Source organism: Notothenia rossii (genome assembly GCF_949606895.1).
Source record: "Notothenia rossii genome assembly, chromosome: 3".
NCBI classification, from domain to species: domain Eukaryota; kingdom Metazoa; phylum Chordata; class Actinopteri; order Perciformes; family Nototheniidae; genus Notothenia; species Notothenia rossii.
In genome coordinates, this window is record NC_136901.1 from 44,697,029 (window position 1) to 44,720,838 (window position 23,810).

Sequence of the window (23,810 nt, forward strand, 5' to 3'; positions counted from 1 at the left end):
CATGTTCAGGCTGTTTTAGATGTTATAATGGGTGTCTATGGGAGGGGCTCTTCAGAGCTGCGTGACATCATCACTTAGAGTGTAGAGGGTCTTTAAAATCTTCTAAAAACGCAAAGAGTATCATAAAGTACAAAACACAATTACAATTAATATTTATAAAGAAAGAAACAGAAGGGAGGAAATCATGATGGCTTGACTCAGACTGGATCACACAGCATTGAATGGTACGCTGTATATCATGGGGGAAAGAGAGACAGTGACAAGTGTAGGAACTGTGGAGTTAAAGAAAAATGTAGAGCATATCTTGTTACATTGTGACATCTATAAAGCTGAAAGAGAAAAACTAAAGGATGAAGTTATAGAGGCAGAGAGGGAGAGGGGTTGGTATTCTGGGAACAGAAGGAGAGGGAGTAACAGCTACCAGAAAGGCACTGTTTACCTTTCTGAGTGAAACTGGGGAAGGAAAAATAATGTAACATTAGGTCAGGTGAGATCATAGATTTTGATTTTGTTTTATTTATTTTAAGTTTTTTGTTTGTTTATTTATTAATGTTTTGATTCGATCATAGATATATACGTCCATGAGTTAAGAGATGGGATGATATGATGATTCACACTCATGTACAGTAGGTGGCGGTATGCACCTTTAAAGTGGTTTGCAATCCTCCAAAAAACCAAGAGAAGAAGAAGAAGACTGACAGAGGGCAGGAGATGCGAGGCGGGGGCTTACTACTACTGCGCATGCTCTGTGGGCCCACGTCAGCGTACTTCTGCTCTCGAACATGCTCTCAGGCAGGATCCATTTCTTGTAAAACTTCCATCAGTCGGAGTCTCTATAAACTCTCATTAATATATATCTGTGAATATAACCCGTTTTTCTCAGGAGAAGAAGAGACGAGAGGAGCTTTAGAACAATTCCACCTCTTCATCCGGGTCCTTATCTGCTGCCAGCTGCTCCATGCTAGGTGGCTAATGCTAGTAGGTGAACATCAGAGAACTGAAGAACAAAGAGGAGCAGAAACACCGGGTAATACTGAGTTCTTTTACTTTAATGCTGTGTACTTTTACGACTGATATTACTGAGTACTTTTACTATAACACTGAGTAGTTTAATACTGATAATACTGTGTACTTTAAAACTGATAATACTGAGTAGTTTTACTATAAAACTACGTACTTTTACTACTGATAATACTGAGTACTCTTACCGCTGATACTTCAGCATGAGGCTTAATAATAAGGCTGTACTTTTACTGCTGGTACTATAGTACATGAAGGGTTGTCTTATATGTCTTGCACTGAGAGGTGTTTAGTAATAAAAGTAAACGAGATTTCACCGCCGTGTACTTTGAGACAAACGGTGAATTTCAGAGGTGGGAGAAGTACTCAGATCTTGTAAGTGAGTAAAAGTAGTATCACAATATAGTGAAAGTAGCGACAGTAAAAGTAGTCATTGTGCAGATTGGTCCATTTCAGAATAATATATATGATATGTTTTATAATGATTGATCATGAAAGTGTTCTCAAGGCTGGTGAAGGTGCAGCTAGTTTGAATGACTTTGTATACTGCAGGGTAGCTTGTGGATTTACTCCAGGTGGAACTAAAGTCTGATTTAACACTTGATTATATTTCACATCATTCATCCACATCTGTAAAGTAACTAAAGGTATTAAATACATGTAGTGGAGTAAAAATACACCATTTACCTCTGAACTGTAGTAGGGTAGAAGTAGCATGCAATGTAAATACTGAAGTAAAGTATAAGTACCTCTATAGTTGTACTTAAGTACAGTACTTGAGTAAGTTTATTTCCCACATCTGCTGCTACGCTACTTCTTAGCTGTAGATTGGTTTTGTGTTGACTGTAGTGTTCATACTTATTTCAGAGACCCAGCAGGAGAAGGAGCACTGAGAGCAGCATGGAGGAGAACACAGAGACCCCCAGACCTCAGGTCAGTGTTCACTTCATCACAATATATTCCTAACACGGTTATCCCTTACACTGGGGGACATTTGGGTTATTTAACCAGTTGAGCCCCGAGCCTGTTTTTCAGGCATCAGGCTCGAAAATGACATTCCCAGAACAAATGACCATATCTTCCCTTCTAAAAGGGGAACATGAATAATCTTTTTTCTCAAAGCAATGATAAACCTGTGAGTTGGATGTTGAAAAGTCAGAATCAATATAGAACTATTTTAATTTTGAAGTAAATTCAGATTGAACATAGTAAAAAAAAGAAAAAGTAAATGAGAGTGTCCTTCCAAAGAAACCCATTACTTATTGTGAAAACTACCCTTGAATGATGGGTTAGTAGACTAAAAGCTTTAGGAATCCAAATGTAATGATATAATAAGTACCATGTATCAAGATTGATGCAACACAAGTGACATTTGACCTTTTTAGAGAGATTTAAAAAAGAAAACTCACTTCTGGGGATATTTGGCTGCATTTTCCGTATCTCTGGCCCCCCTCGGTCAATTTTGAAGATTGACACCTCTTTTGAACCGTTAGAGCCAATAGAATCAAGGGGACGTTCCTAAAGTCCATCTAAACTTTACCCATTGGTGAATGAGTGATGCATAGCCAGAATGCCCAAAACCGGAAGCTGTCACACACTCTTGTAGCAGCTAAGTTTGTTCTGTGCTAAGTGCGTTTTCCCCCCCGCTCAGGGCTAATTCAGAGCCTTTGTTATTTTGTCTAGCTAAAAATTGTTAATATTGTCTGATTGCTGAGTTTCTTCCCGTTAAGTGGATATGACACATTCATAGTTTATTTTCAGTGTTGGGCAAGTTTTTCCAAAATGTAATATATTACATATGACTTATTACTGTCTTTTGAAAGTAATAAGTTACATTACAATATTACTGTCTCTGAAATATAATGAGTTTCACTACTTTTTTAGTTACTTTACCAAAATAATCTCAAAAGAATGGTGTTTGAAATGCTAACATGTAGTTTAGTGCAGCTCATTATGCATCCAGTGAAGGGCAATGTGGTATAGCATAACAACTGTGTAGGCCCTTAAGGCTACTAACAACTTGTATTACACGGCTTAGTTGAATACTCGATTCTGATTGGTCAATTCTTAACATGTGACACGTTGTTAAAACAGTACAGACCGCTGTCAAGGACTATAATGAAGGTTGCTAAGGAGGACCAAGAAAGAGAAAGGAAAAGAGGTTAAAAGAAGGAGCGCTGGACGTCAGATAAATCACCAGAAGAAGGCAGACAGGAAGTAAACACTAACAGGACACGAATTGGGCTCTGTAGTTTGTTTAGTATCTGGCCGTGTACAGGCCCGGTTCCAGAACAAAATGACTCAGGGTGCCTCTGAGATAACAGGGGGCGCAGCAGTAGTAGGTTTACATGAGCAATAGTGGCCGGCAACAGCAATGAAAAATAGCATTGATGGTCCCCAATGAACAGATTATGGCATTTGTTATGTTTTGAAACCAAGCAAGTGAGAACATTTCAAGTGAGTTAAAAGTGCAATCCTGAAATATTTCATATAGTCCAAAGTGGACTATGGCAAAGAAAATCACAAAAGCTTCAAAACGGTACTGATAAACAAATGAGAACATATTGTAAATCAAGGCAAATATGGTTTGAACCAGCTCATGGTTTGAAATGGCAAACATTGAAAAGCAAAAGTATTATTAAAACCATGTGCTACATCATCACCTTGGTCCCATCATATACTCTGGGACGAGAACATTTACTGTGCTTGAAAACTGGATCACATCATCATGTGAGGTTGACTTTGTGACCTGGAGAAAATTTCAGCTGCAACATCAGCTCGTTGATAAGCTTGGGATATGAGATATTTTTGTAGCCATTCGTGGTGAAGGTATCTGTGCTATTGTATGCATTATGTTTGACTCAACATTTCTACAGGCATGGCAGAATATGGCTCTATTTTCACATGAATATTCTAGCCATTGTCTATTTGTATACCACGAGCTGCAACATGACCTCCTAACCCCACTGTACAGGCGGGTAGTTGTTTAGATATACCTGGGCAGATTCTGTTTTGCCGTGGTATCCTGGCACCTGCGGTCCGCAGAGGGGCGGCGTAGTTTTGGGCGACGAAGACTGCTGCTCCGGGGGCGAGGGCGGCGAGTCAGGCGGGAGTAAGCTAGTGTCCACAACGGAGGGCAACGTGATGTCCCCATCTGACCTGTTGCTACTGTCTGCAGTAGATGCAGTGTTGCTGGCGTTTAGTGATGGTTGCTTTAACCATTTTCGTATAAATGCTTATCCAAAGATGTGTGTCACTGCTGTGGAAGCACTTTGGAAATGATGCACGAACAGCGGAGCAGGTCACGCGCACCTGACACAATTTGTTGTTAGTATTTTTCGCTCCATTCTGTTTTTTGAATAGAGGGTGCACAACATTCAACTGGGGGTGCAATGCATGCCTATGCACCCCCGAAGATCCCGACGCGAAGCCTGAAGGGTAAACACCAGGTTTACTAATCTACCCGCACAATTTGTCTCTGGTGTCAGAAATGTCTCGCTATGTTAGTACATTCTTAAAAACCAAAACACAATTTCATTTCGGGTTGAAATGTGTTGTAACTGCGTTACTGAGCATTGTAACGGGTAATATATTACCCACATTTCATTAGTAATGCGTAATTACATTACTTCGTTACAGCAAAAAATAATATATTACTGTAACTCCTTTACTTTTGTAACGCGTTACACCCAACACTGTTTGTTTATTTTACAGGTTAAGCCCGGTACCGGGGGCAAAACTCATAATCTGCAGGAAACAGCGTCTGAGGGCTTCTTAAGATTTAATAAACTATGAATGTTTCATATCCATGTAATGGGAAGAAACTCAGCTAACTGATGATATGAACAATTTTTTGCAAAAAAAAACAAACAAGACTAACGCTGAACCTCTGAATTAGCCCTGAGCGAAAAAATGCTAACGCCGTTAGCACAGAACTCACGGTATAAAACCCTTATTACTTATCGCAAATGCAAATCCAACGCATCGATTAGCATCATGAGATTACACAGATTGGATAGGTATCTGTATTATCACTCCATAATCAGAACTCGCAATATGAGAAACAAAAACGGAAATCACACCACGTAGCATGAGGTAGCCAACACGGCAATATGTCTTACCTTTGTTGTTGTCTGATCAACAGTTATCTTCAATGGCATTAAAATGATAAAAACGATGCTGAAAGTTAATCCAAAGGTTAATCCAATGTGTCTGTGTCACTTTGAAATGATTTCTGATAATCCATCAGCTATAAACCTATTTTTCAGATTTCAGAGCGTAAAATAGGTTTCACTTTGGGCAAACTGCGTGCGCATAGCCCCCACTTCTCAATGGTAACGTTGGTGTGTATGTAGAAATGTGTATGTAGAAATGTGTATGCTCAACATTCACTGAATATTTTTATTTGACATTTATGTTCAATTGAAATGTTTGAGTTGGCTTTTTTAAGTGATCTCCAAAACACTAAGACGCGTTGGGTATGAGAAGAGAGACACTAAGGATACTTGTAATGTGAGATTCAGTCGCAGTTATCCAGGTTAGAACTGAAACTCACTGAGTCACTATTTCTGTAGAAAGGTGTTTAGTTTAATGTTTTAAATATGAAAGTCCATCATCTTCCATTGAATTGCGGTGAAGGAGGGTCGTTAAATAAATATTTACATCTTGTGCTGCATCGTTACTTTTGTTCTTGAATAATCTCCTTTTTGAATGCAGAATTTAAATGGCCCATTTGAAGCTGTAGTACTTGAAGTAGACTAGCCTGGAGTCATCTTTGGAGAGGAGGGGGTATCAAGGGTGGGATTTAGGGGGAGGAATGAAGGGTAATGTGTTCACACCTCCTTCCTTTTGTTCCTGGAGGTTTCACATCAAGTCTGAGAGGAGTCGTCTCTGAGCAACTACTGCACATTTACATTTCTAAATGTATTTTTTCTGCTTTCCTAGTACATGTTAGGTTTGCAGTGATGCAAATTAGTCGCTTTTCGGCGCCTCCTGCTTTTTTAACGCTGCTTTGGGTGACTTGTGTAATTCGTGGAGAACCGAAGAGTTTTCGTTTTGGGGGGGGGGTCCGTTAGTCCGTCCGACTGACGGACAACTTCTCACTTCAAAAAAGAAGAAGAAATCTAGATCGCAAAATAATTAAACAAGCGAGTGCCTGTTTTTCCTGGCCACGGACAGGTTCCTTGAACACAACACGAGCGTAACGTGTCTTCACGTGGTTATGTCTCGTCTGAAAGGAGTGTAGACTAGAGTGCTTACGGAGAGCACCGGAACGCCGCTCCAGCTCTTCAAATATTGCAGTACCCATAAGGAGCCGTACACATGCCGCTGTGTTTGCGTGGCTGTGTCTTTAGTTGTAAGCACAGTGGCGATCTGTTGTTGTTAGCATCTGGTTAGCTAGCTATGCTAACGAATTTAAAGAGCTTTTCTACAACCAGGTGGAAGAGAGCTCTCTCCTGAGAGGCTCAAATAACCTCAGCTCAGTGAGGTTAAGGCACACCTTGATATGATCATTATAGTTATTAATGAGACATTAGAGACTAAATGAAAAACAGGTATAAAATACTATATGACAGTAACAAAAAAGTTGTTAAAATAACAAGAATAGAGTTTGAAAGGGGATTGATTTGTAAAATATCCCAAAAGAAAAATCTGCTTACAGTTCTGTTTCAAATGGGTGTTGAAATATGTACCCATAGATCTCCTCATGTTGCTCTCAAATTGCACCAGATTGATGCTTTTAACTTCAATATTTAAAAAAGAAATCCCGGGGGAGCATGCCCCCGGACCCTCCTAGAGGAGATTAGGTCCCCCCTACTTAAATAATGTTCACATGGATACTAAATACATTTGCACGTATCTTGTGTCCATATCTTTCTGTTTTGGTGGTCATGCCACACTGTGCACATGCATGCATGTATGCATGCGCGAGTCATGGTGAGATATCTGGATTAAGAGGTTGCTTTTTCTTTGCATAGCATGAAAGAAAGGCCAAATGAATGGGATGTGATTTTAGTTTTTTTTTTTAAGCAGAGGTTGAGTTCAATAATTTATACGGCCCTCGGAGGATGTTGTACAAATTGAAAGGAAAAAGGTTCCCCACCCCTGCTGTAAATAATAATAAAAACCCTTGATTTATAACGTAACATCTCTGTCTCCTATTGATCTGAGTATATTATAAAGAACAGCCAGTTAATTGAAGCATTATAGATCAGGCCTTTGTCAGATGGTATATTACACTGTTTTTTTCCAGCTTCGAATAGTTCTCTCTTTTTTCACCATACCTATGTTTGCATCACTGGGTTTGAGAAGAAAGACCCTTATTTGTGAAACTCTGATATAATCTGATTCATCTCATGTTCATTATTTAACTTCATTGTGACAGCCGCTTCTTTTCTGTGTTCACAGTACATTTATTTTGAAAAAATAAATATATATTTGAGAATTCAAGTTTTGTGTTAAAAAAGTACAATATTCCTCTGGATACCTAAAGTCCCTGAAGGCAACATGACTACAGAAGTATTTGTACAGTTTGATCCGAGCTTCGAAAGAATCTGCTTGAAGTTAGGCACAAAATGGCGTCTGTCTGTTATAAAAACGATCTCAAATTACAGCTAAATAGTGCACTAAAATACATTTCTGCGTACTTTTGAGGGCAGAAATACACATAACAGTAACAGAATCTTGATTAATGTTCGATCAGCACTGCTTATTTTTACAGTTTGACCTCATCCTATTCACACGGGAGAGAAATCATACTGGTGTGGGGCTTTAAGGGAACTACAAAGAGACATTTGTTTCCCCACATGTTTCTTAACAGTATGGGTTTTCTCCAGTGTGATTGGCTGGTGTATTTTAAGGTGACTTCCCTCATTATCAGACAGATCAACAGCTACAAGCCCCTCATTGTTTGTTTTGGCAGGTTTTTCTATAAATGAAATAATGTTTGATCATAAATATCTTGGTTTCTTATTTTCTAAGTTCACATTGTTCTGTTGCCTGACATAAAACCCAATTTTAAAGTAACTCTCCCAACCAGAGTCTTGGATCAGGCTCAGTTAGCAGAGGTGTTGTGGCTGAGGGGGGGGTCGTCTCAGGAGAAGGAGAAGGACCGGACATCAAAGGTCGGATTAAAGGTTGGGTTCACACCTTCCTCCTGTTGTCTGGGAAGGTTTCAAGTCAAATCCAAGAGGAGTGGTCGCTGAACAATTGCTGCAAATTTAAATTTGGGAGAGGAGGGTCTGCAGGAAGTGGGGAGAGGTGTGAAAGTGGGTTATATTTAGGGCTAGTGCAAGTTAGAGTTTACTTCAGAGAAACATCCGGAGAAGAAGCATGGAGAGAAACGCAGCAGCAGGATCCTCCCCTCAGGTCAGTTTGCAGACACTTTTACTCATTGAAGTATATGTATTTCATTTATATTCAATTTAATTACAGTAAAACATGAGACTAGCAGACACAAAGGCTTTCAATCAACAGTTTCTTTGCCTCATCAACTTCTGCAGTATAACATTTTGTACACTTTTTGTTGTGATTTTTAAAAAGTAATTACCATTGGTTGAACATTGTGTGTAATGAATACAAATGAATTATTTTTGTTTGTGTGTATATATCGGCCTGTATTCCTTTGTCTATTTTCTTGTCTGGTTTCCCCGCTCGTGTGTTCTGTTCTTGATCATTTGTTCTTTATCTTCGTTGCTTTGCTTTCCTTGGTCTGGTATCAGCTTTATATAACTCTAAACTTGCTTTTCTGTTTCCACTTGCCTCCTCTTCATTCTGCCTGATTCTCTCACTCTGTGACAATGATGTCTTTTTTTTTGTTGAAAAATGCCAGATTTTTCAGATATAAAAAAGCTTACCTGTCCCTATACCTGCAGATAACTCACCTGCAGAATATGTGTGAGAGGACGTTATTCTGCCTGGAGGAAAATCTGAGGAGCAAGGAGGTGAGGACGGAGGAAGAGGCGAGGAATGAGGAAGAGACGAGGAAGGAGGATGCAAGCAACCCGAAAATAACTGTGTCCAATCTCAAGAAGAAGCCAAGGGTAACTGCAGTTAAAGGAATTCAAACAAAAATAAAAAATGTGTGCACCACAGTAACTTGAAAAAGTATATTTTGCCCCAAAAAATATATAAATCTCAAAAATAAAGATTTATTTTTCTATAATATCAAGAAAAACAGCATAAAAAATAATGGATCTCTTAAAATTATTCAAGGTTTTCAAGAAATGTCTTATTTTTGTCTGATCAACTTTCTGTTTGTCTTCAATAGAAACCGAGGAGAAAAGATGGACCCAAAAACCACAGCTGTCAGCACTGTGACAAATCCTTCACAACTGTCAAGTATTTAAATGTGCACCAGAGGATTCACACCGGAAAACATCTTCACCCCTGTGACCAATGCGGGGCGACCTTCCTCTACCGGAGTCGGCTAAAACTCCACCAACGTATTCACACTGGAGAGAAACCCTACGGCTGTGACCAATGTGGGAGAAGGTTCTCTCATCAAGGAGCCATGGTGACCCACAAACTGCTTCATACAGGAGAGAAACCGCAAATCTGCGACACATGTGACAAAGCCTTCCGGACTCACAGTGAGCTTTCAAATCATAAAGTAATTCACCAAGAAGAGAGACCGTACATCTGCAACGAGTGTGGGAAAACTTTTAAAAGTAAAACTTACCTAAAACTTCATCGGGTTGTTCACACTAAAGAGAAAGTATTCTGGTGTGACCAATGTGGAAAAACTTTCAATCAGAGTTCTCAGCTCAAAATGCATCAACGAGTTCACACCGGAGAGAAACCGTACAGCTGTGAGGAATGTGGAGCAGTCTTTGCACAGACCTCCGGCTTGAGAAGTCACAAGACCCTTCACACTGGAAAGAAACCATACAGCTGTGACAAGTGTAGCTCCACATTTAGAGCGAGGGATCAATTAAAAACACACCGGCGTATCCACACCGGAGAGAAACCATACAGCTGTGAACACTGTGAGAAAACGTTTTCCCGGCAGGATCACCTTGCCGTCCACCTACTGGTTCACACGGGAATGAAACCACACAGCTGTGAACATTGTGGGAAAAACTTTTCTCGGCGTAGTAATCTCAAAGTCCACCAACGCACACACGCTGCGCACCGTTAGCCTTTTCTCAGAGCCTAGCTTACGGACTGATAGTGATGGGAAAATATTGATTGCTTTAGTGCAGGGGTCGGCAACCTTTTTGATATGAAGTGCCATTTAAAAAAAAATGTTTATCAGCGTGCCAACGATCGAGAATTATCAACGGGGGGGGGGTAGAGGAGCGAACTATCAGCAGGAGGGCGGGGCTGCTAGGAAGCAGTGTGTGGACCTGTCAGCGCAACTTACATGATGTCGAATTTAACAAACACATTTAAATAATTGGTTTAAACGGCATAATAATAAGGACGATCGTCCGTTCTGTGATTCTCCAGAACACACATGTTATGATATTAGGGTCGTGCAGAGTGAGATGAGATCGCTGTCCCTTTAAGAGAGAGAGAAAGAGGGGTGTGGCTTGTGCATGTGTGTTTTTGGATGGTAGAGCGACAGTGAGGGAACGTGTGTTTGTTTCTGGAAGTGAAACGAGGCAGCAGAAAAACAGAGGTCTGTGATGTATTTTGTGAAACAGAAGAACAGCTAAATAAATGCAACGGCCTCCTAAGAAGAGCTCGCCTCTCTCCAGTCATTTAAGCTAAAGTGGGTTATTGAACCTGAAGCTTGTTGCTTCTTCCCTCCTCGACTACGGTCTGGGAGCCGACAGGAAAGTTCAACACACAGATGGCCAGTCCGCCCCTTTGTAGCATATTATTTCGATGAGAGATGAGCAGATCGCCACTGGGCTTTCAACTAAATACACAGCCACGCAAAAACTGCGGCATTTGTACAGCTCCTTATGGGTACTGCAATTAGTGAAGTGCTTTCCTCCGTGGTGAAACGATCAGCACTGCACCACGGAGGAAAGCGGCAGAAAGTCACCTGGAGATAAAGAGAACGGGGCTGCGTTGCGTGCATGGCAGGTAACGGGGAGACGCGCTCTGGCGGCGGTCTCGTTCAGGATCCGAAAATACAATTTAAATATTTTTGCACACTTATTCCACTTATTCCTAGTGTGCCACTGGTTACGGTGCCGCGTGCCAATGCTGGCACGCGTGCCAGGGGTTGCCGACCCCTGCTTTAGTGCTTCTCAGGTATTTTAGTTTTGTGAGCATATCTGTATATATGCTTCACGTTAATTCTGTGAATAATACTCACATTTGCAGAAGTGCGCACCTGAAAATGTCCAAACACGTCCTGTTGAAATGCATTTCCCTGTTGTAGTGTTATGTTTGTACTTTCCTATAATCATTGTGAGGTAGACTCAAGCGTCATTGCTCACTGACTGTATTTTTTATAGAATAATCTTCATTTCCGATTGATAGAGCCTCTTTTTATTTTATTTGACTGAATATGTTTAATCTACTGTTGTGATTCGTTCAGAGTTAAAGCACAGTGATTATGATTTGTTAATTAGGCTAAAATGTGACGCCTGCTTTTTTCTCTATTTTGGGAGTAAATCTGATCTAAACTTGTTTTCTATTTTTCCCATGAAATGTGTCGACACAAAGAGACTCTTTTACTCATCATTACAATACTGTTTATTACCTTATCATTACTTCAAATCACTTTGCATTATATTTTTAAGCTTGCCCTTGATTAACTAAGAAGAAATAATAGAATGAGACTAAAAAAGTATTATTCTGATTATTATTATTATTATTATTAATTTAGTACATGTACTTTTAATGCCATTAATGTTTAAAAAAGAAGGGGGAAAAAACAGTTTTACATGTTTTAACCGAGGGATATTTTTAAGTGTTTTATCATGTAACCAGTTTATTTATTGTATTCTCTGTGTGAGTAAAGAAGGCTGCGAGATTTGAAAAACTCAAAAAAGAGAGTAAGTGAGTCTCAAGTTCAGAAATAGTTATTACAAATACCTCCGCATTATATTTTCCTACCGTGTGAACATTGTGGGGTTTATTTTACAGACTCTAATTTTTTAGATACATCTGCATCACCGCCTCTCACTGACTCTTTATCCGTCTGTCTTTTTTAGAAACAGAGAAGAAGAAAGGAAGCCAAACTTTTCAGCGGGGACCAATGTGGGAAAGATTTTACTAAATCAAGAGTAGATCAGTCATTATTGCATTCACACGAGAGAAACTACACAGCTGCTAAGAGTGTGGGAAAACCTTTTCTCGTGGTAGTAATCTTAAAGTCCACCAGCGCACTCACTCTGCCTCCATCTGATCCTTTTCTGAGTCAAGCTAGCATTCCTCCTGCTTTTCTACAAATGTAAAGCTGACCAACAGGGACTTTACGTTCTAAAAAAAGTTTTTTTTATGGACTACATTCAGACCAGCGCCATATAGATAGAAGAGTTGCGACAACGGAAGTCCAAAATGCTTGATCGTCTCGTGGTTCAGGGAGACTCAATAGTTCCCCGGAAGTTCGTGGCGGGCCATTTGAATCACGATTTGAATGCATTAATACCAGGATAGAAATGCAATCTTTGGTAATTAGCGGTCAATAAAGGTTTTGATTTGTACAACATATCGATATGTGTGTGTAATTACATCAATGTTGTTGTTGTTTTTTTAAAGTAACATTTGCTAATATTTGAGGATTAAGATAAAAATAAAAAGTACTTTATTGATACCAATTGGGGAAATGTTTACGCTGCAGCAGCAAAAGACAAGGCATTGTACATTAGACAGTTAAAAGACTATAATTAAACAATCGAAAATGTAAACATCTTAAATAGAAATAAAATAGCATTACAAAAAGTAGAAAAATATACACAGTGTGAACAGCTATCTTATCTGTTAACATATACATGTTAGGCTAACGTTGCCTTGGTTACAGAGCCTGTTGTTTATTGCTTTGAATTCTTTAAAACAAATATTATCTTCTTAAACCTGTATGGTAGTCAGGAGCATCACATCCTAATGTTTATTTATATATTTAGAGGGAGGGGATGGGGAGGAAGGTTTCAACATTCAGATTAGATACATTTCTACCATTTCTTTAGTTCATGGTGGTTTCAGTAATCCTATGGTAATTGAGGACATAAGTAATCTAAAGTACGAATGTAATCTTTATGACTTTCAGAAAGGACAGGAGACCCACAGGTGCCTATCAATGATTGTCAACTGACAGCACAATGACTCAAAGGACTAGCAGCAGCAGCAGCAGCATGATGATGATGATGATGATGATGATGATGATGATGATGATGTTAATGTCTTGTTTTAGGAACATCCATTGTAAATAAATGGAATTCAATAAACATTGAATAGCATGTCATGCAGTTTGTCTGTGCCTTTTCCTCCGTGTTGTCCTGGCATATCGTCGCCACCATGGTTTGCTGTGCTGCCTGGGGATGCTCCAAGCGCTCAGAGAAAGGAGTACACATGTAAAGCTTCCCCACTGACACAGAGAGGAGGAAAGAATGGCTGGCTCAAGTCAGCAGGAGCAATTTAACTATCACAAAAGACAACAACATATGTGAGGTAATGATATTTTTCACAAAACGAAGACCACACCATTGGGAAGCTTAACGTCTGTTTAATCAAAATAAGGAACAGGGAGAGGCTTGCAAAACTCTGGGAGTTGAGACTCAGGCTCAGGGTGAGGGTCTCATTGCAGGTCTTCAGGCTCCATTGAATCCCCCTGGGGTTCTTGTGCTGAGAGAGGGAGACAGGAGAAAGGGTGAGATACATATAGCAACCTATAGGATGGGAAATTGCTGACCTATTTTAAACTTACCTTGTGTTTTCACTCTCACTTAAGTCCCTCTCCCTTTGCCATCAATCCAACATCAGCTGAGCTGCAACATAATACAGACAGGTAATAATCAACAGAATCACAAGGACATTATATGACTCTGCTAAAAACACTCACCCATAAGTTACGTTTTAGTTTACTGTTTAGAAGTCTCAAATATGCACTCTAAATCCATATCAATAGCGATGTATCACAAACATAGCTCTCTTCCTTATGCTAGCTTGAACTCCAAGATGGATATCCTCATTTCACCACCTGCACCCACTACAATCACACGCCCCAATGTTATATTTAACTCATATTTAAATCCCTCCACCCCGGATAAAAGCACGTAAAGAAGCCCCTTTTCTCTAATTCCACAACGTTGGGTTGAAATAACATTAGGAGAAGGGATTAATAGGCTGTTCGTGGTTAACGTGTGTTGCTAACTTTATCCGGAATCCTAGCCTAATCTGTTATCTGTAAATGTTCCCTAAATATACTGATTTAGGGATAATCCACTAACATCCTTTAATACACATGTTAATTTGACTCAGATGTGCTGATAATATCTGCAATATAAATCTTTAAACGTCTTCTTACCTTTAAAATTCCAACACGAACTGTCTATTATGCTGCAACTCTACTGCGCTGCTAGCCCCAGATAGCCCCGAAAGTCAGCGGCAAGCTAACTGAGAGCTCCACGATCCGCCATTGCTGTAAAAAAACAATGAATATCTGAAGTGCTTTGACAAAAAATCCATTAAAAAATGTCATCTGTGGAACCCGTGGTGCTGTAAAAAAAGCACGACCAATCATTTTAGCCCGCCCGGCTTTTAGCAAGCATCGAGTTCAGAAAGGTTCTTGCTATGTTTAGTTGCTCAACATTCACTGAATATTTTTAATTCTGTTAAAAATATTATAATAATTATTATGTTCAATTGAAATGTTTGAGTTAGCTTTTTTGTCCTTTTTTAAGTGATCTTCAAAACACTAAGACCCGTTGGGTATGAGAAGAGAGACACTAAGGATACTTGTAATGTGAGATTCAGTCGCAGCTATCCTGGTTATAACTGAAACTCACTGAGAGTCAATATTTCTGGAGAAAGGTGTTTAGTTAAATGTTTTAAATATGGAAGTCCATATTCCATTGAATTGCGGTGAAGGAGGGTCGTTGAATAAATATTTAAATCTTGTGCTGCATCGTTACTTTTAATCTTGAATAATCTCCTTTCTGAATGCAGAATTTAAATGGCCCATTTGAAGCTAAAGTACTTGAAGTAGACTAGCCTGGAGTCATCTTTGGAGAGGAGGGGGTATCAAGGGTGGAATTTAGGGGAGGAATGAAGGGTAATGTGTTCACACCTCCTTCCTTTTGATCCTGGAGGTTTCACATCAAGTCTGAGAGGAGTCGTCTCTGAGCAACTACTGCACATATTTCTAAATGTCTGTTTTCTGCTTTACATGTTGGGTATGATAAGAGACCAATCAATCAATCAATCAATGTTTATTTATATAGCCCAATATCACAAATGTTACATTTGTCTCAGTGGACTTCACAGTTTGTACAGAATATCAGTATGACAATACGACACCCTCTGTCCTTAGACCCTCACATCGTACAAGGAAAAACTTCCAGAGAAAACCCAGTTTAAAGGGAAGAATGGGAGAAACCTCAGGGAGAGCAACAGAGGAGGGATCCCTCTCCCAGGACGGACAGACGTGCAATAGATGCCGTGTGTAAATTGAAAAGATAATACATTTGCAACATAGGTAGTCCAAATGTTTGGAAATGCATGTGTGTATAATAGGAAGATGAATCCATGAGTATATCCATCCAGGACTTATGATCCAGGACCACAGCCACGACTCAAGATCCAGGACTCGCAATCCATGACACAGGACCGCAGGATCATCCATGACTCCGGATCCCGGCGTATATAGACACCAAAAAGAAAGACATTTGGGGAAGCTGGGTTAATCGGAACATGAGAGTACACAGGTATAGACAGAGAGAAGGAAGAAGTAAGATGTCCCCCGACAAACTAAGCCTATATCAGCAAAACTAGGGGCTGAATCTAATCAGCCCTAACTATAAGCTTTATCAAAAAGGAAGGTCTTAAGCGCACTCTTAAAAACGGATAGGGTGTCTGCCGTCCGAACACAAACTGGAAGCTGATTCCACAAAAGTGGAGCTTGATAAGAAAAGGCTCTGGCTCCCATTGTACTTTTAGAGACTCTAGGAACAACCAACAACCCTGCATTCTTGGAACGCAATGCCCTAGTAGGACAATAGGGTATAATGAGTTCTTTAAGGTAAGATGGTGCCTGCCCATTAAGGGCTTTGTAGGCGAGAAGAAGAATTTTAAATTCTATCCTGTGTTCTATAGGGAGCCAGTGTAAGGCAGCCAGAACAGGAGTAATGTGGTCCCTTTTCCTAACTCTGGTTAGTACACGAGCTGCAGCATTTTGAATCAGCTGAAGCGACTTGACTGACTTCTTGGTACACCCTGATAATAAGGAGTTACAATAATCCAGCCTTGAAGTAACAAATGCATGGACTAGTTTCTCTGCATCGTTTTGAGGCAAGATATGCCTGATTTTTGCAATGTTACGTAGATGGAAGTAGGCGGTCCTTGAAATTGATTTTATGTGGGCGTTAAAGGATAAATCCTGATCAAATATAACACAAAGATTCCTTACAGTCTCACTGGAGGCCAAATTAATGCCATCCATAGTTAATATATCTTTAGATAATTTGTTTCGTAGATTCTTCGGGCCAAGTACAATAACTTCAGTTTTGGTCGTGTTTAACATCAAAAAATGTAAGGTCATCCACGTTTTTAAGTCCTTGAGGCAGTCTTGAATTTTATTTAGATGATTAATTTCATCAGGCTTGATTGATAAATATAGTTGAGTATCATCCGCATAACAATGAAAGTTTACAGAATGATTCCTTATAATATTGCCTAACGGAAGCATATATAGGGTGAACAAAATAGGTCCAAGCACTGAGCCCTGTGGCACTCCATGGCTAACTTTGGTTTGCATGGAAGATTCATCGTTGACACGTAAAAACTGAGAGCGTTCAGATAGATAGGACCTAAACCAGCCTAATGCAGTTCCCTGTATGCCAACTAAGTGCTTTAGTCTTTGCAATAGGATATCATGCTCGATAGTATCAAATGCAGCACTAAGATCGAGCAAGACAAGAATAGAGACAAGTCCCTTGTCAGAGGCTATTAGAATGTCATTTGTGTCTTTAACCAGAGCTGTCTCTGTGCTATGTTGTGTTCTAAAGCCAGACTGAAAATCTTCAAATAAATCATAGTTTTTTAAGTAATCACACAGCTACACACAGTCTATAGTTGGCTAAAACCTCTGGATCGAGGTTGTGCTTTTTAAGAAGCGGTTTTATCACTGCTACTTTGAATGATTGTGGAACATAGCCTGATAATAAAGACATATTCATAATATTTAATAAAGAAGTGCTAATTAATGGAAAAACTTCTTTTAACAGCTTAGTTGGAATCGGGTCTAAGATACACGTTGATGGTTTAGAAGATAGAATCATTGAATTTAATTGTTCAAGGTTTATGGCTGAAAAGCATTCTAGTTTACTATCTAGTGTAATATTAGAACTTACGTTTCCGGGAGCTGTTGATAACACTATACTGGTCAAAGGCAAGAGGTCATTGATTTTGTTTCTAAGAGTAACAATTTTATCGTTAAAAAAGCACATAAAATCATTACTACTGAGTGCTATGGGAATAGAAGGCTCAGTCGAGCTGTGGCTCTCTGTCAGCCTGGCTACAGTGCTGAAAAGAAATCTTGCATTATTCTTATTCTCATCTATTAATGAAGAGTAGTATGCTGCTCTCGCTTTACGCAGTGCTTTCTTATATTCATTGAGTATAATATGCCAAATTAAACGAGATTCTTCAAGTTTAGTGGAACGCCATATCCTTTCAAGTTGTCTCGACTTTTGCTTTATTTTGCGGGTTTCGGCATTATGCCATGGAGCTAATCTATGTTGTTTTATTTTCTTCTTTTTCAAAGGAGCAACAGAGTCTAATTTTATTCGCAGCGCATCTGTAGCACTATCAACAACATGATCAATTTGGGGTGGTGTACATTTTGTATAAGTTTCCTCCCCTACATGCAGACATGCTATCGAGTTAAGTATTGGTGGAATCTCTTCCTTAAATTTGGCTATAGCACTAACAGATAGGTTTCTGCTGCAGGAGCTTTTGGCTAATGCTTTGTAGTCTAGTAACAGTACTTCAAAAGTTACTAAGAAATGGTCGGATAAAGCAGGATTATGCGGTTCGACTAATAGTTGCTCAATTTCAATACCATAAGTCAGAACAAGGTCAAGAGTGTGATTATAGCAGTGGGTTGGTTTATTTACACTCTGACAGAAACCAACAGAATCTAATATAGAGTTAAATGCAACAGTAAGGCTATTTTTATCATCGTCAACATGAATATTAAAGTCACCTACGATAATTACTTTATCTGTTTTAAGTACCAAAGCTGATAAAAACTCAGAGAATTCTGATAAGAATTCTGAATAAGGACCTGGTGCACGGTACACTGTAACAAATAAGATTGGCTGCAAAGTTTTCCAGGTCGGATGCGTAAGACTGAAAATGAGGCTTTCAAGACACCCACAGGCTTTCAAGACACCCTTATTTGTGAAACTCTGATATCATCTGGTTCATCTCATGTTCATCATTTAACTTCATTGTGACAGCCGTTTCTTTTCTGTGTTCACAGTACATTTATTTTGAAAAAATAAATACATATTTGAGAATTCAAGTTTTGTGTTAAAGTACAATATTCCTCTGGATACCTAAAGTCCCTGAAGGCAACATGACTACAGAAGTATTTGTACAGTTTGATCCGAGCTTCGAAAGATTCTGCTTTAAGTTCGGCACAAAATGGCGTCTGTCTGTTATAAAAACGATCTCAAATTACAGCTAAATAGTGCACTAAAATAAATTTCTGCTTACTTTTGAGGGCAGAAATACACATAACAGTAACAGAATCTTGATTAATGTTTGATCAGCACTGCTTATTTTTACAGTTTGACATCATCCTATTCACACGGGAGAGAAATCATACTGGTGTGGGGCTTTAAGGGAACTACAAAGAGACATTTGTTTCCCAAGTTATGGGTTTTCTCCAGTGTGATTGGCTGGTGTATTTTAAGGTGACTTCCCTCATTATCAGACAGATCAACAGCTACAAGCCCCTCATTGGTTTTTTTTGGCAGGTTTTTCTATAAGTTAAATAATGTTTGATCATAAATATCTTGGTTTCTTATTTTCTAAGTTCACATTGTTCTGTTGTCTTACATAAAACCCAATTTTAAGTCTTGGATCAGGCTCAGTTAGCAGAGGTGTTGTGGCTTGGGGGGGTCGTCTCAGGAGAAGGACAGAACATCAAAGATTGGGTTCACACCTTCCTCCTGTCGTCTGGGAAGGTTTCAAGTCAAATCCAAGAGGAGTGGTTGCTGAACTATTGCTACAAATTTAAATTTGGGAGAGGAGGGTCTGCAGGAAGTGGGGAGAGGTGTGAAAGTGGGTTATATTTAGGATATAGACACACATGCATTGAGTGTGATATTTTGCATAGGTCATGTGAAATCATCTTTAGCCTACACACTAGAAAACTAGGAGCGGCAACTTGTTTTGAAATTGAATTTTTAATATCTGATATTAAAGTTGATTGGTTTTCTTTATTCTTCTCTCTTCCCAGCTCCATCCATCACCATTCTCTGTTCAATCAACAACATACATTCATTGAAGTTGATCTGAATCGCTTCCTGAAGCAGTCACGAGGTATCGACAGGCAGCGAGGCTTCGTTTATCATTGGTGACGTCACTTCACAAAAAGCTTCGGGGATTACTCGACACTCGCTCCGAAGCCTCGGCGCAATACGTAACATCACTGCTATTTAGGTTCTCGGTTGTTTGTCGATTTGGCTGTTCAGCGGAGTATAATTGTGTTTATTTTGCTAGTTTGTATTTTAAATATTCAATTTAAAGGAATGGAATACATAAATAATATATATATATGTGTATGCTAACTGAGCGAGCATGTCCAGTTAGCATACATGCTAACTGGATGAGCATGACAAGCTAAGAGCTAAGATATATGTATAAATTAGCTTGACAGATGGAACAATGCATGTACTCTAATTTGTACAGGAATCTGATTTTGTGTAAGTTTTAAATATTCATTGAAGGTTTCTTTCACATTTGAATGTTCTTTTATTTAAAACATGTATTGGTTGCTATACTGTAGACATGTAGGCCTATGTATAATTATATTATTATTTTAAGTGTGGTTTAAAGTAAACTTGTATAAAGTAAGGTAATTAGGACAGAGCCTCTGTTTTTAAATGGGGTTTGTGGCCATGCTGTAGGCCTGACGTTTAACATAAATGATCAAATCTTATCTGTTAAGATGAATGTTTTATTTAAAAGGTTTTTATTTATTTGTTTAAGGAGGGACCCCAGAGCCAAGGGCAGGCCGAGCAGACCGCCTTCTCCCCCCGCAGGCAGGATCAAACTCTCGGTCCGGTGATGAGCTCCGTGTAACAAGTCCCCTCAGTCTGTGCGGGGGGGCGGGCCGCGCCCAGGTACTCCCCGTTCTGCCCTATCACCACGGTGATGCTGCTGTCATCACTCGCCTCTCCTCCGGTGGTGCCCTCGGCTCCCTCCGCCGCCACACTGCCCCTGCACTGGAGATCACTATCCCGTCGGGGGTCGAGTCTCTGGCACTGTTATTTTGGGGGTCGCAGGCTAAAAAGTCTCATCATACTTAATCCTAGACAGTTACATGATATATATTGTACGACTCTGTAATTTTTGAATGTTGATATGTATTCGCTCATAGCCTACTGTGCCTTTCACGCAGACAATAAAAATGAATTCTGAAATGACAAATAGGTTTATGTTTATTTGCATTAAAAACGTGTTTTTCAACCCTTCTGCTCAAAGTTGATATTTTGTTTCTTAAAAGATGAAATCTTTAAAAACATGCTGTTTGCCATTTTTAAAGTTAGATGGAAGAAATTAAAATAAAGGTCACTGACGTGGAGCTTTAGGCCTGCAATGCTCTAACAAAAAAATGTGGTGTTTCAGTTTTGAAGAGTGAATGTGGATGTTAAATTCACAAATTAGTATGAATAATCTTAAACAAGAACAGGATATTGAGCTGGGAGGCTGTGGCGCAGTGGACTAGTGTGCTGGTGTTGGGATCAGGGGGGCACAGGTTCAAACCCCACTGCAGTCAGCATGTCGTTGTGTCCCTGATACACTTCACCCCAAAGTATGAGTATGTAAGTCGCTTTGGTTGAAAGCGTCTAACAAGTAACATGTAATGTCCATGATGTTTTTAAAGTACAGAAACATTCAGAATGCATGACGATTCCTTCAAAGGTTTTGTAATTGACGCCTAGTACTCTTAATTTATAAAATAATAATACATGTGAATGATTGAGCTCATTAGTGGCCTGACTGGCCCTCCTAATTTGGTCTAAAAAAAGTAAATGATGATCATTGTGAAGGGGTGTCCAGCCCATTTCAATAACATACCAAACTACAGGCTAATGTGAGATTCAGAAATTAGTTTTAAAAATCATGTCTTCATGTTATAGTAGGCCTACCATGAACCTGTTTGAAACCTTAATGACCCCATCATGTGATTATTTATCTGCTTTGGATATTGTTACTATGCAAGGAGAAGTACTTGAAGTGGTTACCTGTTATAAATACCTTGGTATCTGGCTTGAGGATTTTCTTACTTTTAAACTTCATGTCAATAATCTGCTTAAAAAGCTGAGGGTTAGGCTAGGTTTCTTTTTCAGAAACAAGTCCTGTTTCTCACTTGAGGCCAGGAAGAGGCTCTGTGACCTTTTGACCTGTGCTGGACTATGGTGATCTGATCTATATGAATGCACCTGCCCATTGCCTGGTCAAGTTAGATGCCGCCTATCACAGCGCTCTGAGATTTGTTACTAACTGTAAAGCACTTACTCATCACTGTACCCTGTATGCCAGGGCAGGTCTGCCTTCACTAACTGTACGGAGGCTCAGTAATTGGTACATGTTTATCTATAAAGCTTTGCTGGGTAAACTCCCGTATTATATCTGCTCTCTGATCTCACAGAGAGTTGCAAGCAGCTATTGTCTGAGATCCCAGGATGTGTTTTTATTACACGTGCCAAGTGCTAGGACTGTTTTAGGCACTAAATCTTTTATGTGCGCTGCTCCTCTAGCTTGGAACACAATGCCATTTTTTTTTAAACTGAGCATTTTGGTTCCCTTGCATCATTTTAAAGCTTGGATAGACAGAATGTTATTTGCTACCTGTCATTGTGAATAGGTTGGTAATTTATACCCCTGTAATTATGTTGTATTGATGTCCTTTTTGTTTTCTATTGTTTTTAGAGGAGCAGCACCAGGAGGCTGTGACGTGTGACTCAGCAGCTCTGAGAGGAGCAGCACCAGGAGGCTGTGAAGTGTGACTCAGCAGCTCTGAGAGGAGCAGCACCAGGAGGCCTTGATGTGTGACTCAGCAGCTCTGAGAGGAGCAGCACCAGGAGGCCGTGACGTGTGACTCAGCAGCTCTGAGAGGAGCAGCACCAGGAGGCCTTGATGTGTGACTCAGCAGCTCTGAGAGGAGCAGCACCAGGAGGCTGTGACTCAGCAGCTCTGAGAGGAGCAGCACCAGGAGGCTGTGACTCAGCAGCTCTCAGAGGAGCAGCACCAGGAGGCTGTGATGTGTGACTCAGCAGCTCTGAGAGGAGCAGCACCAGGAGGCTGTGACGTGTGACTCAGCAGCTCTGAGAGGAGCAGCACCAGGAGGCTGTGACGTGTGACTCATTAGCTCTGAGAGGAGCAGCACCAGGAGGCTGTGACGTGTGACCCAGCAGCTCTGAGAGGAGCAGCACCAGGAGGCCTTGATGTGTGACTCAGCAGCTCTGAGAGGAGCAGCACCAGGAGGCTGTGACTCATTAGCTCTGAGAGGAGCAGCACCAGGAGGCTGTGACTCAGCAGCTCTGAGAGGAGCAGCACCAGGAGGCTGTGATGTGTGACTCAGCAGCTCTGAGAGGAGCAGCACCAGGAGGCCTTGATGTGTGACTCAGCAGCTCTGAGAGGAGCAGCACCAGGAGGCTGTGACTCATTAGCTCTGAGAGGAGCAGCACCAGGAGGCTGTGACTCAGCAGCTCTGAGAGGAGCAGCACCAGGAGGCTGTGACTCATTAGCTCTGAGAGGAGCAGCACCAGGAGGCTGTGACTCAGCAGCTCTGAGAGGAGCAGCACCAGGAGGCTGTGATGTGTGACTCAGCAGCTCTGAGAGGAGCAGCACCAGGAGGCTGTAATGTGTGACTCAGCAGCTCTGAGAGGAGCAGCACCAGGAGGCCTTGATGTGTGACTCAGCAGCTCTGAGAGGAGCAGCACCAGGAGGCTGTGACTCATTAGCTCTGAGAGGAGCAGCACCAGGAGGCTGTGACTCAGCAGCTCTGAGAGGAGCAGCACCAGGAGGCTGTGATGTGTGACTCAGCAGCTCTGAGAGGAGCAGCACCAGGAGGCCGTAATGTGTGACTCAGCAGCTCTGAGAGGAGCAGCACCAGGAGCCTGTGATGTGTAACTCAGCAGCTCTGAGAGGAGCAGCACCAGGAGGCCTTGATGTGTGACTTAGCAGCTCTGAGAGGAGCAGCACCAGGAGGTGCTATTTTAACATTTCAAATTCTTTCGATACTTCCGATATTTAAATATATGTTGTGTTATTCACTTTTTTATTTGAAATATATAAATAACATCCCTTTGGTTTAAATTAATTTAGGATTATTTAATCTTTGTTCCAATGTTCATTGTATGTACCGATTTATTTATTTATATCTTTGTTTATTTAAAAAAAATCCCTATTCATATACATATCATTATTATTGT

General features: G+C 40.3%; 1 protein-coding gene and 1 long non-coding RNA gene across 6 annotated transcripts; one reads left to right on the forward strand and one right to left on the reverse strand.

Moving 5' to 3' along the window:
- Positions 1 to 479: 479 nt before the first annotated feature.
- Positions 480 to 23,000, forward strand: LOC307032349 (uncharacterized protein). Of its 5 annotated transcripts, none has more exons than XM_079670246.1 (4): positions 480 to 1,027; positions 1,888 to 1,953; positions 8,895 to 9,062; positions 9,290 to 11,779. In XM_079670246.1, exons 2-4 carry the CDS (start codon positions 1,921 to 1,923, stop codon positions 10,157 to 10,159), a joined length of 1,071 nt encoding a protein of 356 aa, XP_079526372.1. In that variant the 5' UTR covers positions 480 to 1,027; positions 1,888 to 1,920; the 3' UTR covers positions 10,160 to 11,779. The 5 variants fall into 5 exon arrangements, 2 of the variants coding, with proteins under 2 accessions (XP_079526372.1, XP_079526371.1); XR_013806229.1 differs by lacking the exons at positions 8,895 to 9,062; positions 9,290 to 11,779 and adding exons at positions 19,607 to 19,723; positions 20,359 to 23,000 and having other exon boundaries at positions 600 to 1,027; XR_013806230.1 differs by lacking the exons at positions 8,895 to 9,062; positions 9,290 to 11,779 and adding exons at positions 19,607 to 19,809; positions 20,359 to 23,000 and having other exon boundaries at positions 623 to 1,027.
- Positions 13,630 to 14,545, reverse strand: LOC307032353. Its single transcript, XR_013806232.1, has 2 exons — positions 13,847 to 14,545; positions 13,630 to 13,764 (listed from the first exon to the last, which is right to left on the reverse strand). It is a non-coding gene; the product is annotated as an uncharacterized lncRNA (long non-coding RNA).
- Positions 23,001 to 23,810: the final 810 nt, after the last annotated feature.